Source organism: Cariama cristata, unplaced genomic scaffold (assembly GCF_000690535.1).
Source record: "Cariama cristata isolate BGI_N322 unplaced genomic scaffold, ASM69053v1 scaffold5159, whole genome shotgun sequence".
NCBI classification, from domain to species: Eukaryota; Metazoa; Chordata; class Aves; order Cariamiformes; family Cariamidae; genus Cariama; species Cariama cristata.
In genome coordinates, this window is record NW_009637309.1 from 37161 (window position 1) to 51140 (window position 13980).

The 13980-nt window shown below is 46.2% G+C and overlaps 1 protein-coding gene across 1 annotated transcript in view; it reads right to left on the minus strand.

The window, feature by feature from the left end:
- PHYH (phytanoyl-CoA 2-hydroxylase) overlaps positions 1-10305 on the minus strand; it is an 11921-nt gene extending 1616 nt beyond the window's left edge. The window contains exons 1-8 of the mRNA XM_009708266.1: positions 10213-10305; positions 7036-7091; positions 6358-6468; positions 6075-6240; positions 5302-5383; positions 3364-3545; positions 2432-2581; positions 871-1002 (exon numbers count right to left, since the gene is read on the minus strand). Coding sequence (XP_009706568.1) covers positions 871-1002; positions 2432-2581; positions 3364-3545; positions 5302-5383; positions 6075-6240; positions 6358-6468; positions 7036-7091; positions 10213-10305 — 972 coding nt within the window. The remainder of the gene's footprint in view (positions 1-870; positions 1003-2431; positions 2582-3363; positions 3546-5301; positions 5384-6074; positions 6241-6357; positions 6469-7035; positions 7092-10212) is intronic.
- Positions 10306-13980: the final 3675 nt, after the last annotated feature.

A 13980-nucleotide genomic window follows, 5' to 3' on the forward strand; every position in this document is an offset into this window, starting at 1 on the left:
CGCAAGATGTCCCTGTCCATGGCAGGGGGGTTGGACTAGGTGATCTTTAATGTCCCTTCCAACCAAACCATTCTATGATTCTATGATTCTACAAAAATCCACCTGCCATTAGGAAGGGAAACTGTAAGAACTGTGAACATACAAACTGTGGATGAGCATTGAATTTATCAAACCTTCTTATACTTGCAAATTCAGGGTAAGAGATGACCAGATCTTCCTATTTACATTGTGCAGTCCAACTATAACTAAAGAACTCTAGTTCAGACACTACTCACAACAAACTGAACCAGCAGATGCAGTGAAAGGAAAAGCTTGCATAGACTTCACCCTATTCCTGCCTTGCCACGTTAGCCCTCCCCACTGCTACCCAGTGGGGTGAAGTCTAGACCCTCTCGAATGGTGGCAGAAGTGCATGTGAGCAAGCTCAAAGCTGAGCCATCACGACAGCAGAATCTGTGGCTCTTCCTCACTTATGCTACAAAATCAGTTGCAGTCACATAACGAAGTGCTGATCTAATCTCCACCAACTCAGTCGGCACTGGAAGGGATCATGTCATGCTCACAAAACCCATTTTGACAAGTAGAGCTGGAGGAGGAACTTCTAGAGCTCAAGGGATGTGAGGGGGCTGCCCAGAGAGCAAGGCCACTTCTCCAGCATAGCAAGAAGCAGCCTTATGAGCAAAAAGGTGCCAAAAAATCCTGCCGGTCATCCTCTGAACATCAGGTCTTTTATTCTGCCAAGCACCTCTGCTTGGCACAGCTTGATCTGCCAGACTGAGCATAGCAAAAAGCACAAATGTGTCACACGAGAGAGACTTAGGAAAGGGAACTGACCTGGATTGTAACAAAGGACATATAGCCAAGTCTTACCCTGAGTTCCACAGAAGTCGCATTGTATTTCTTGTGAACCATTTCTATCACTTCTTTCTCCAGGTGCTCTTGGGTCGTATTCTTGACGTCAATATAGTAGCACTCTGAGCTGGCAAAGTGACAGCTTATACTCTGCGTGAGGAAATGGGGCATCATTCACTACCACATCGATCACAAATGACTGGTGGAGAAAAGTCTCGTGCATCCCAGACCGTGGACACCTCACCCCTTCCTTACAGATCATGTCAGCAAATTCCTTCCTCCTTTCTGAGCACTCCTGCTCTCCTGAGAGTGTCCCCTTGGAGAAATATTCTTGCTGGAGAAATACTTTTGCTTGCTGACACGCTCTTCTTCCTTCCCTTCTCTCCCAAACACTCCCCCAGCATGAACTGTACTACTTCATCTCAGAATATCAGCAACTAGAGCGGGAACAGGGAAAGTCAGGGTTGGAGCAGACCTGTGTGTTCAGTAAGGGTTCTTACTTTCCGCACTCAAACAGTCACATCAACAAATTTATTTTGTAATCAGTTCTGGCTTAAGCAGAATCTAGAGGAAATGGAAATGCCCCAACAGAAAAAGCTGTTCTCTCATTACACGAGCTATGCCAGCTGCAAGCGAGATCATGCCAGATCTCAAAGGGTGCTGGACCACAACCTGGCTCAGAGAGCTCCAGGATACTCACTGATTTATCCCAAAGGCAGACAAATGTTGGGATTTGGCACAATATGAGGAAGCTCTTGTGTTTCTGCGGGGTACTAAACAGGACTATTGCTCCACTAGCCAGGAAAGAGCCAGCAGATGAGACTCTTGGTGCCTGATGTCCCCTCTGCTTTCAGGATTGCAGGAGGAAGGAATTCCACACCAGTAAACTGCTACTGGGCCTGAAAGAATGGGCCATATAGTAGTCGATGCAGGCACAACAAAAATAGAGCAGCCTGTGTTGCAGCACATGAGGAGCAATATCTGCATTGCTACTAGTGGCTACACTAGAGGTTACAGTTCCCTTATGTGCCTGGATGAATCCCCTTCTGAGAAAGGATCAGGCCCTCAAAGGTGGGCACTTTTGCCTATTTCAGTTAAGTAATCATGATGCAAAACAAATAGATGATGCATCATCAAATCTTTAATAGAAAAATGGGTCGTGTTTTCATATAAATAAATATCATTTATTCGATGATGGAGGCTCCTGCTATCCAGAGATGAGACAAGAAGGTAGGGGGAAGAAAGTTAGAGAAGCTCTATATTTGGGACATATTTGGGACAGCTGAAAGGGAACTATTGGAAAAGCAAGTACAGCCAGCCAGGCTTCAAACGTAGATTCAACATCTAATTTCCACTCCTGCTCTGTTTTTCTCAAGCAGCCCCACGGCATGCTCTTCTCCCAAAAGACAGAGATGTTTAAAAATAAAAAATAAGAGAGAGTGTAAAAGTATATTAGGAAGGTAAAAACACATTAAAAAGTTCATCCACATATTCATGAGCTTGGAAAGTGGCAGGCATAGTTTGACCAGTTTTAAAAAATCAAAAATATCCAAAGCTATACCAGGAGATGGTTTACTACCTTTCGGAAACCTGATGTCTTGTTTATCCCAGAGCCATGAATGAGCAGGGGATGGAAGAACACCGTGTCTCCCTTCTCCATGACAAGGTGAACCCTGGGACTCTTTTCATCCTCATCAAGCAGCCCGTGGAAAAGTTTGTTGGCTTTACCCTAGAAGAAAAGGCTGAGTTAAAATCGCTCGGTTAAAATTAGAGCAAGTGCTGATTCTCAGTATGAGGGACAGCAGGGTCAGCCACTGATCTGCTTTCCTCTGGGCAGTGTGTTCGGTACGCCCATTTAAAAACCTGCCCACCGCCTACAAGTCTTCGTACTTGAAGCCTGAGGTACAGCAAAATAATACTTCTTCTATTTTCTGAAGCTGGATTCAGACAATTAACAGCATTTCTTGGCTGGAAAGAACAGAGGAGAGCACCAGTGAAACCCACAAGTGTGGAGTGATGCCACCACTGCAGTTCAGCCTTCTGCTTCCCGTATAACCATCACCAACGGCAGGCCAGGTCAGGAAACATCCATTCTTAAGAGGAAGATACCACTTGATATTTAATTGCATCCAGTTGTTTACTATCCAATTTCTCCTCTTTGGGACAGTACATATGCTCACCAGGCAGGAACAAATTCACAGGAGGAGAAAGAGTCCTCAGGCTTGGCAAGGGCAGTGGAAAACAGTTGCATGTGTTTATGCCGTCATGCCACAACGTGCTGGACAATTTCGAGGTTAAGGTGGGAACAGAGGCCAATCTACCCAGCTTACACAGAGGGAGGCCAACCAAGCAACTCTCTCCCAAAGCAGCAAGTCAGTGTTTGCATGAACAGAAAAAACATCACTGAAAACCTCAGCTTTGACCTGCACATCACCCTTCGCCGGTGAACCCTCCCCAGCCAAAATGTGGTTCCCTCATGCACGCCCTTCCGAACCCCCCGTGCTGCTCTACCTCCCAATTTGGATAGCCATGAGGCTTCAGGGGCTCCTTGTGTGTCCCTGGCTGCACCACCAGGCACCCGTTGTCCTGGTGAGCCCTCTCCATGGCTGTCCAGGAGCACACGATGCGGTCCGCAGGTCGGAACGGGAAATAGTGCAAGTCCTGATGCATGGGGTGGAGAAAAGTCTGTTTATCTGCAACACAGGTTCAAAATCTTCAACCTCATCGAACGTAACACAGCCTTTTCCTTCCTGTTAAACCATTGCACTTGTAATGTACTAAGAAGCTGCTGCTTGCCACCGGAGAGACTTTGTGTACTCAGTGTCTGCTCCAGCCCACCACTGCCTTGGAAGTCAAATGGGTTAGCTTACACCCCATCCCAAGATGGACCAGGAGCACAGAGTTGGCTCATGGGTCAGCAACAGCACAGGGACACAGTGAACGCCAGGAGGCTGCCTGTGGTCCCTCAGAAAACTCCTTTTGCTGGCCTTCACCATCTGCCAACTTTTCACCATTATCTTTGGCTGCTCTCCAGTTTCATGAGCTTTAACCAGCATGGTGTTGCACAAACCCTGCCCAGTACAAAGGCGTTCCAACAGCGGTGCTGTCTGTAGTCACTTGATCTATCACTGTGTTGCAAGCAGAATCAACCCTGTCTGTGCTGCACCCAACACATGTTTATTTAGCCTCTTTAAAAAAAACCCAACAACTCAATTTATGGACTGCAGCCTCCCCAGACAGTCTACCCAGTACTCTATTAGCCTTTGCCCTAGAGGCTTTTTTCCACGAAGTTTAAACAAAAATAAATATTTCTGAAGTTTTGGTTGCTACTTCTTTTCCCACTACAGAAATGGAAACATACCATCCACACCAAAACAGTCTTTTATATATTATTTATGTACTTATTTTGCCATTGAATTTGCTCCTTGAATAGATACAGTTAAGATATGGCTTCATTTGCCATATTATTTAGACCTTGGGGAGCCTCAAAAACTCTCCTGAGATCTGCACCTCTCCTAAAGTATTCCTCAAAGATACTGAATTGAGACCTTGCAAATATGGAGCAGCTTTCTATTTCTTGTCCGTTGTTATTTTGGTTTTACTTTAAAAATGTATGGTCTCCTGTTGTATTTCCAAACCAAAATGACACAGATTTCTGTGGAGTATTTAAGGCGACAAGTGGAGATGACTTGAACAAACTCAGTATTTTAATAACTCAATGTACTATGTATCTGCTTAGAAGCTGCAAACCTGAGAATAAGAAACATAGCTCAGGTCTCAATTCGGCTAAACTGGAACAGCTTATGCAGAGTCAAAGCTACTTTGAAAAACTGTAATAGGGTTAGTCCAGTTCTCTTCCTCTCCCTGCCCATCACCCTTGTATAAATTATTAGCTAAATTTCCAGCAGCAGGAGCCAAAGCCAGGCTTTAAAATCCTTCTTTTGGCACCTATTCAATTATCTTCATATCAAAGCGCTGAGCATGCAACAACTGTCAGGAACGTATAAACTCCAAGCAAAGGATGATCTCTGTATTTATTGCCTTTTACCAAGGTCCACGGAAGCACTCGTCTTCAACATATTTGAAAAGTCGAGCTTAAAAATGCACGTCACGTTTTAAACCCTAGACCTTTATGTGAATGCAGCTGGCTGAATAGGGAGTTCGCTCGCCTGCTTTGAACACGTGAGTGGGGCAGCCAAGACAACTGCCATCTTTAGCAAACAAACATCCACTGAACATTGAAAAACAAGAAATCTTATCTCATTACGCCAAGGTTAAAAGAAAACAAACCATTACCAAATTGGCCTCATAAAATTTCAAAGGTATTTGGTTTTAATTTGTCTCGTTTTTTTCAAACAGCTTTTCTAAAACACCAAGTTCAATTTTGGCCAGATAGGCAGCATACACACAGCAATTTCTCTATTTTCCTGTTATCCAAGTCTTCCTTACCAGAATCTGGAAGTTTATTTATCAGCATGGTGTGCATTGCCATGATGTTTGGCCCTGTGAAGCACTCAGCATATTTGAGGACCTACAGGGAAGAAAACATCAGGAAAAGATATTAGAAACATGAAAGACAAGAGGAAAGACTGCTGAGGAAGCACTGGGACCTGGATCTTTGACTGAGGACTAGGGTACAGGAGGAGGAGGCTGGGATGGAGGGATGCAAGACAGGAGGCAGAGTCTGGCACAGCACACAAACAGGAATGGTGGTAGAAGTCCGAGATGGAAGATGGTGCAGCAGGTTGTTTGGGGGGGCTGAAAATACGGGGAGGCTCATACTTCCACAAAGCTATGGGTGTCTGCTACAACATGAATATTGGCTACAAAGCTGGACCTGTCCAGAGAGCAGATGCTTTGCCTGGATAAAAGACATTCAGAAAATGTTGCTGATCTGTCCTACTAGCCTGGCACGGTTCGGGCTTGTTGCATTCCTGACTGGCTCCGCACCACAGGAGCAGAGGAGCACTGCTTTAAGTCTTCTGCCCTGACCACCATCCATCCCATGTTCATGCATAACACTCTTAAAAGATGGTTTGATGTTCCTTCCTTGCATATGTGCTTATGGGAGCGACATACAGGGGCTCTAAGGGATAAAGGATATAGCTTTAGCGGAACAAAAAAAAGCTTCTTTTCATAGGCATTAAAACATAGATATGTTCATATAGGCTCTTCCACCACCACCACCCTTTTTGTTCTGGGTTATTTTTTTTTTATTTTACCTCTGGCAGAGTACAGTATCTGAACAACTCTTTGTCTTCCTGGAAGTCCTGCACTTTATTAACTACTTTTTCAGACTGACCATACTGGGATCTCAGGGACTCGTCTTTCATAATCATAGCTCCTGGTGGATTCACCTCTTTTTTACAGATCCTTACGAACTCCTTCCTGCAAAGCAGAGGGAACGGCCGTGTTGGGAGAGTCCAGCTTCCTCCAGCTCCCCAGAGCTCCCTCGGGATGCTGCAGCACACAGAACCCCTAGCACCTTAGGCAAGTGCCCCGTACCTGAAGCGCTCAATGTCTTCATCAGAAATTAGCTTCTTAATGAGCAGATACCCGTTGTCTTCATAGAACTGCCTTTGCTCTGTGGTGAGGACATCGTTGTCCAGGGTGTAGCTGAGACACAGAGCAGAAACACGTTAGTAGGGCCGGGCAGAACAACAGGAGCAGCATCAGCGAGACCTGGCAGAGATCACGCGAGAGATCAGCATCTGCTGGGGAGATTCAGTGAGAAACCCTCCCCACTTGCATGCCCACCTTGGCTCTGCAGGCGTGCAGTGTTTCCCATGCCCCAGCAGAGCCAGCATGGTCTGTCTGGGGCTGTGCAGCATCTCTGCCTACAGCCACCCACTACTTCTGTGACAGAATTCAAAGCATCCCACTCGTGCCCTCCCAAAGTGGAGAAGCGAGCAGGAAAGCGGGGATCCGTCCTCAGCAGCTTTACTCTCAACAGAGATACTGAAGCACACAGGAATAGCCTCTGCAGTCAGATTATCCACTCAGACATTTTCAAGATGCATTGTTAAGCTTTTTCATTAAACTACAGTTAAACAAAGAAGAATATACTCTTGCAAAATGAAAGGCAACACAATGTGTAGTGATCAACACGTGTGCTATGGTGGAAAAAAGAATTGAGTTCTGCAGGTTGGGTTTTTTATCTTTACAAAGGGAGATACAGCTTACCGAAACCTTCCTGGTTGAGGAACAGCACTAACTTGGGCTGAAGTAGGAACACTTGCCTGGGACAGAAATTAAGGAATATACACTCAAGCACAATAGAGTAGAAGAACATCTATATACATGTGCCCTGAATCCTACGATGCAGTTCATCTTAAGGATAAGTGCTGCGCTGGACATTCAATTCATGTTCTTGTATATTTTGCTTCTAAAAAAAATCTTTCCCACCTTTGGAGTAGCATGTCTGGCAGAGAAGTATAAAATAACAGCATAGTACAACCTTGTCCACGCATATATAAAAGTCAGTACAAAATGCCTGAGAGTCCACAGTAGCCCACAGGCCTTGATTTATCTCCCAGAACATCAAGACACTCAACGAGATGCTCAGTGGAGATGTTTACTTGCCCAGTTTCCCTCCCTGTACTCCAGAGAGCAGCCAGACCTACCCAAAACCTGCGATGCCTCCTGGAGGTGTTGCTCCATCTCTCCCCTCCTAACACCAGCGCACCAGATTTGGAGCCAGAAGGCACAAGGGGTGAACCTGGGACTTCACGTTCCCATGCAATGGTGCAAACCCTCACCTTCTCTCCAGGTACTGTAGAGATCAAGTCCCTCCCAAACTTGACTGGGAGAGCACTAAGAGAGGAGAGTTACGGGCTTGTCCTCCACCTCAATTCATTTCAACACGTTTAAATAAACACAGTTGCTCTCTCCTATGCAGAAAGAGGCATTCTCATCAATAGAGCAATTAAACCCCACTTGATAATGAAGCCTCACAAGAGCTTTGTGCATGATATTGAAGTGTCACCCAGGGGCAAGGACCAAAAAAGAGCATTTTCATGCAGATCTCTGGGTCTACACATGCATGTTTGGAGACTTCTGTGCTTCGGGGTTTTATGTAAACCAAAAAACTTTTCCTCCACTGCTCACCATTACTTTTTAAATGTGCCATAAAAGCACGTATGCTTCTGGAATAAGAAATAGGTTTCATCACAACAGTTGTGTCTATAGTCCCTGCATCAGGAAGCTTAAACACTAGCTGGTCAGGAGAGTCACATGCAGTGGGAGAAGAGACAAGACACATACAAAAATGTGTAGCAAAAATGATAAGCCAGAGGAAGGAAAAGGTGTTGAGAACTTGACGGAAGAGAGAGGGAAGGAAGAGGACATGGGGAGACCAGGTGGAAACCACCACAGCAGGGCCTAGAGGAAGGCATTCCCCAACTGAGGGCACTACTGCTCCACACACCACATTTCAGGTCCAATTTCAGTGAAAATGGGACTCCTGGCCATTCAGGCTCCTAAATGTCCACAGACAGCTGATGAAGACACAGGCACTGGTTGAACCCCAGCTGTGGTACCTTCCTCAGCACATCTCCACCTTCCAGAATGGGGGCACAGCAGACAAGTCCACCAGCACTGGTGGACTGGCAGGGTTTTTCCACTGTTATGCAGAAATAACTCATCTCTCAATATACCAATACAACCAACATACACCAATCTCTAATATATTGATCCCTAAAAGCAACTACAGGAAGAAACTGGTTATGTACAAGATGGCATTAAACTCTCTATTACACAGGTTTAATTTTAAATAGAGAAGACCAGGATGCTCTCTTTTCCAGGCTGGGAGGTTGGAGCCTGGGGTGAGCTGGCAGAAGGCAGCTAAGCCCTGCTGCAGGGCTCACGAAGCAAAGAGAGGGAGGTGCACACATCTGCACCCCAGCAGGGCAGTGGAGATACCCCATGGTCTTTGGGTGGTTTTCACCTTCTGTGTCTCTGGTGGGGACTGGTATTGCTATCAAGATATTTCTCCTTTCATAAAATGAGAGGCATCTTCTGGGAGGAAAAGTGACTGTCCTACCCAAATCACCAAAGCCAGAGATTAAACCAAAACCAGTGTACTGATATAACATATGTCAAATATATCAATTCTTATTAGATTCTGTCATTTATCTTACCCACATGCCTTTCTTACTCCAGACCAGCTTAGTCATATTTTTATCCAAAGCTCTTTGCATCAGGACCATTGTAGCTGGATTTAAAAACAAAACAGCTTGTGCAGCGCCTCTCCTTACTTACTCTCTCTTTACAACCAGTGTTTTTCCTAGCATTTATTTCCAATTTTGTGTTCATACTTGCACCTTTGTCTAATGGCAGTCTGAGTCAACTACTATCCATCTGTCTTCATATTTGTAATATATTTGAAGACTCCTACATCCTGTTTCATCACATCCTGCTCACCAATTCATTATAATTCAGAGGTAATGTGTCAGTATTCAGCTCTACCTGAGAAACAGCAGCATTGAAAAATCTTTTTTTTTTTTTTAAAAAAAGCAAGATTTATGGCAGCAGCTTTAAAAATATTATCAGCAAGCAGTCTTCATTTAACTCTTGGAAACATGGGACAGACCAATACGAAAACTTCTTTCTGCCCTGGTTTCCTTTCTCTGATCTATCATAAAGCTGGCAGCCTCCCACGTTTCCACCTTCTTTCCCACTCACAAACCTTCAGGTTTTTCCTGCTGCGGGTCTACCAGTCAAGTCTGCACCTCTCAACAAAGTCTGAGACTTGCTGTGTGATTGCTAAGCCTTGCAGAGTTTAATATCTCCCCTAAACTCTTGAATCTCTAGGAGGAAAATTCACTGCAGGTAACCCTATGCTCAGTGCTGGGGGAGGATGTGCCATGGGGAGCTGCCGAGAGGCGGGGGGGGGATCACCTTTTGCACCTCGAGGGGTGGGGGGGGATGTGCCATGGGGAGCTGCCGAGAGGCGGGTGGCTGATCAGATCTGGCACCTGAGGGGGATCAAAGCAGCAGGCAGCAAGAGGTTTTTGGGGTGGGATGGATGCTGACGCCAAAACACCAGTTGGGGCTGCCAGGGGAAGTGCTGCCCTGGTGCATCCCTGCTCACCGAGGGGCTGCATGGGGTACGGCCCCCCTGCACGTCACCACCCCATAACCAGGGCACAGGGCAGGGACTTTGCTCGTGTGTCCTTCCGGGGCAGGGTGTCCTTGTAGGACAAACCACCATCGAAGCCCTCCTCGGCACCCACACGCACACAAGCACGCAAGGTGCAGGGAGTGATGGGCAAAGCTCACCGGGGTTGGGAAAGCACAGCCCTGACCCCAACGGGGCCAACATCCCACTCCCCCACCCCGATCCCACATCAGAAAGGATACAGGAGCAGGGGCTGCTCCCAACTGTGGGGAGAGGTGCCGGAGGATGGCATCCAGCCGAGTCACCGGCCCCGACTGCTTCCTGAGCTGCTCCATCATGTCCGGGCAGCCGGAGCACTCTGTCCTCAGCCTGGCCCTATAAACACAGCCAGGGAAGAGCAGGGCCCCGTTGGCATCTGCAGCCTTTGCCTCGGCCGCACATGCGCCAGCAGCTGTGCATGCTCAGAAAGGCTGCGGGAAGCCGGCAGGGAGCCAAGGGCTGGCAGGATTTGCAGATGGGAGGGCCTGCAGGAGGCTGGGACGTATGTGGGGAAAGTTCAGCGCATGCTTTTGCACGTCCACCCCGCTTCCCGTATTCTTCCCCTTCTCTGCCAGCAGTTACTGAGCTGCAAGGATTTCATTAGCCCTGTGCAGAGAGCAACACTTGGCACTCTCGGGCACAGACCACGGCCGAGGCCAGTATGGATATTTCTTTATCTCTTGTCTCTAACGAGACTGTCAGAGCTTGCCTCATCCCTCCATGAATCAGTTTGGAAAGATTTTTATGGCCCTACTCTCACCCCTGCATGGTGGCAGAGTGTGTTTCCCAGGTACCTCATTTGTACTGATGGAGACTTCAGATGTCTGCAGACTGCATCAAATCTGCACCTGAGGCAGGGTATTGTGCTCGGTGGCCTTTCTGTCCAGCCTTCTGGGACAGCTCTGATGCTTTTGAGTAAGAAAAGAGAGAAAGGAGCAAAAAGAGTCAAAGTGCAGCACCTGGGTACGTGGGAGGGGAGGGAAAAAAAGCCTGGAGGGGAAAACCTGGGGTAGGGAGAGGGGGAAGAAGCATAAAAAAATGGGCAGCTGCAAATAGAGGTTGCAAAAAATAAGCTGTAGAGGCTTGGTATTATTCTGAAGCTGGGGTACACTTAAAAGTGGCATATTCAATATACCCTGTCCTTAGCACACTCTTATCTACCTTAATTAACACCGTGAGTGCATCAGCTGACACACTTGAGGAGAAGAATACTAAGGGGCTGAAAACAGCCCCATAACTAAGACTTGCAGCACAGTTCAGAAGATGATTTTCATCATCTTCGAACATGTTGCTGTTGCTGGTGCACTGCAGAGCCTCACCGCTTCTGCAAAGTGCCCCCTGTGTCATGGTTCACAGAATCACAGAACCGATTTGGTTGGAAGTGATCTCCAGGATCATAGAGTCCAATCTTTGCCCTAACACCACCATGTCAACTAGACCATGGCACTAAGTGCCACGTCCAGTCTTTTCTTAAACACCTCCAGGGATGGTGACTCCACCACCTCCCTGGTCAGCCCACTCCAACGCCTAACGACGCTTTCTGTGAAGAAATGCCTCCTCATTTCTAGCCTGAACCTCCCCTGGTGCAGTTTCAGACCATGCCTTCTTGTACTGTCACTAGTTGCCTGGGAGAAGAGGCCGACCACCACCTGGCTACACCCTCCTTTCAGGTCGTTGTAGAGAGCGATCAGGTCTCCCCTCAGTCTCCTCTTCTTGAGGCTAAACACCCCCAGCTCCCTCAGCCGCTCCCCATCAGACTTGTGCTCCAGACCCTTCACCACCTTCGTTGCCCTAAGACCAGCTTGTGCCGTTGGCGTGACAGTCAGTTCATCCTTCAAGCTCTACGCTGTGAAGCAGACACTGCTGAAGGTATCTCCTGCCAGAATTTGCTGTCCTTCATCTTTCCCCTTTCCCAGGCCAAGGGGATTCATCTCTGACCAGGACAGAGCAGAGAGGTGGGGACAGAAGTAAGAACTCTGCGGACGATGAAGGTGGGAAGAAGGCAGTGTGCTGCCTGCTCCAGGCCCAGCCTTGCATGCTGCTCTCCCATCTACTCTCCCAGGAGATGGAGAAGTTGGAGATCTGGATCAAAGAGCCGGGAGAGCAGAGAGGTGTGGTAAACTGAGGGCTGTAAATGCAGTAACAAATACACTGTAATAATATAAGCTGGATAGCAGCATCAGGACTGGAAGGAAATTGTGCTAAGAATTTGCATTATTTTGCTAACCCAATATATGCAAATAGATCTTCACACGTGCCAGTTTGTTCATAAACTCCTTGCTCACAAGCAATCCAGCCAGGCCCTGCTCCCAAAGATGAACCATCAAGACTAAGTCCCCTGATGCTCCAGGTAGTCTCATGATGATAGGATGCACCAAAATTCTGCATCACAGCTACTTTAGGAAGCTCCACTCTGTTTTGCAACAGGTTTTGCTGGAATCTGAGGTGACATGTTGACGGATCAAAAACTCAGCTGTCAATATACTAAGCTTCATGTTAGTGCTACAGATAAACAGAAGCCAAGGCATGTATAGGAAGTGCTTCTGAGCTTAACCTGTATCCTAAAAGTTGATTCCCTTTAAAACTCAGTGGCAAATCTCCCAACATTTTAAGTAAAGATGTACCAGGGCAGGTTTACGTACTCCATTTCTGGCAGCTGCCTGGACTGGGGTGCGTTCCTGTTTATGGCTCTCATGGTCAGTGGTTCCATGTATGCTCAGTGGAGTCACTCCCCTTGGGGGCTACGACGTAACATAGGCTGTTCACAAAAGTGGACAAACAAGTTTATGCAGCCAGGAAAAAACCTCTCAAAATGATTTTGTGTAGTCACAGAGGCAAGCGTAGAGGCACTATGAAGGGACAAAGGCAGCAGCAATGACAGCACCCAGCCCGTCATTGCCAACAAAATCAGACCTTTGACTCCTGAGCTACACAAAAACTTAGTCACAGGTAAACAGAAAGTTAATAAAAGTCCCTCAAATCAAATTCAAATGAGAGAGAAGGGAAAAAAAAAAAAAGAGCAACTAGAATAACAGTTTTATTAATGAAGTCCTAATTATAACTGCACTGAAAGGTCTATTTATAATTCAGATGTATACTGCAGTTGCTTTCACAATCCGAACTGAATCAGGAACCTCAATAAATCTTCATCTGTTTCAAAATTCAGGGAAAAGTCCCATCGACAAGATAAAGCCGAACAATATTACACATGCCAATTCTTACATGGACCTGTTTGCAATGTAGATTTTTTTTTTTCTACTGGTATGTGTTTGACAGCATCTTATACAAAGGTGTTTTACATACCTGAAAAAAATAAACAAAAAGTAGTTAGTGATTTTGCTGTCGTGATTTAGTAGTTTGAGAACTAAGATGCTTTTATAGATACATAATGCACGCTTACATACATATATATATATATGCATTTTAAAACAAGAAGAGCCTCAAAAACCTAATTTCTTTGTGTGTTGAATACAATTAATCTTTTTTACTTACTGCTTCTCTGGTAATCTTGATAATACTATTGGTAATACCCAGTAATACTGGCTTGTGTGGTAACTCCCATGTCCCTGGACCACCCTACTAAATCATACCCCAAAATGATTCAGGTTACTTCATTCACCTTGGCACGGAGGAGTGGGTGGTTGGGGTGACTGCCCTTTATTTGTACCCCCACGCTAATACAGGCCACGATCAAACTTTAATACAACAAAAGATTGATCTCAGGCGTTGCTGGCACCACTCTGGGCAGCAGCACTGAGAACCAGGCAGTTGATGGCATGACGGCTGGCTGTGGTGTAGCCACGCACTCCACAAAAAGAAGTACATGGACACATACGAAAAACCCTGTCCTTTGCATCTTAATCTGATTTTTATTTTTTAAAAAAAAACCCCAAACCCTAAACAGTCCAGAGTGAATAATTTTCAAATCCATTGACAAGCTTCACTAAAGCGCAGACTGAATCTCATGAACC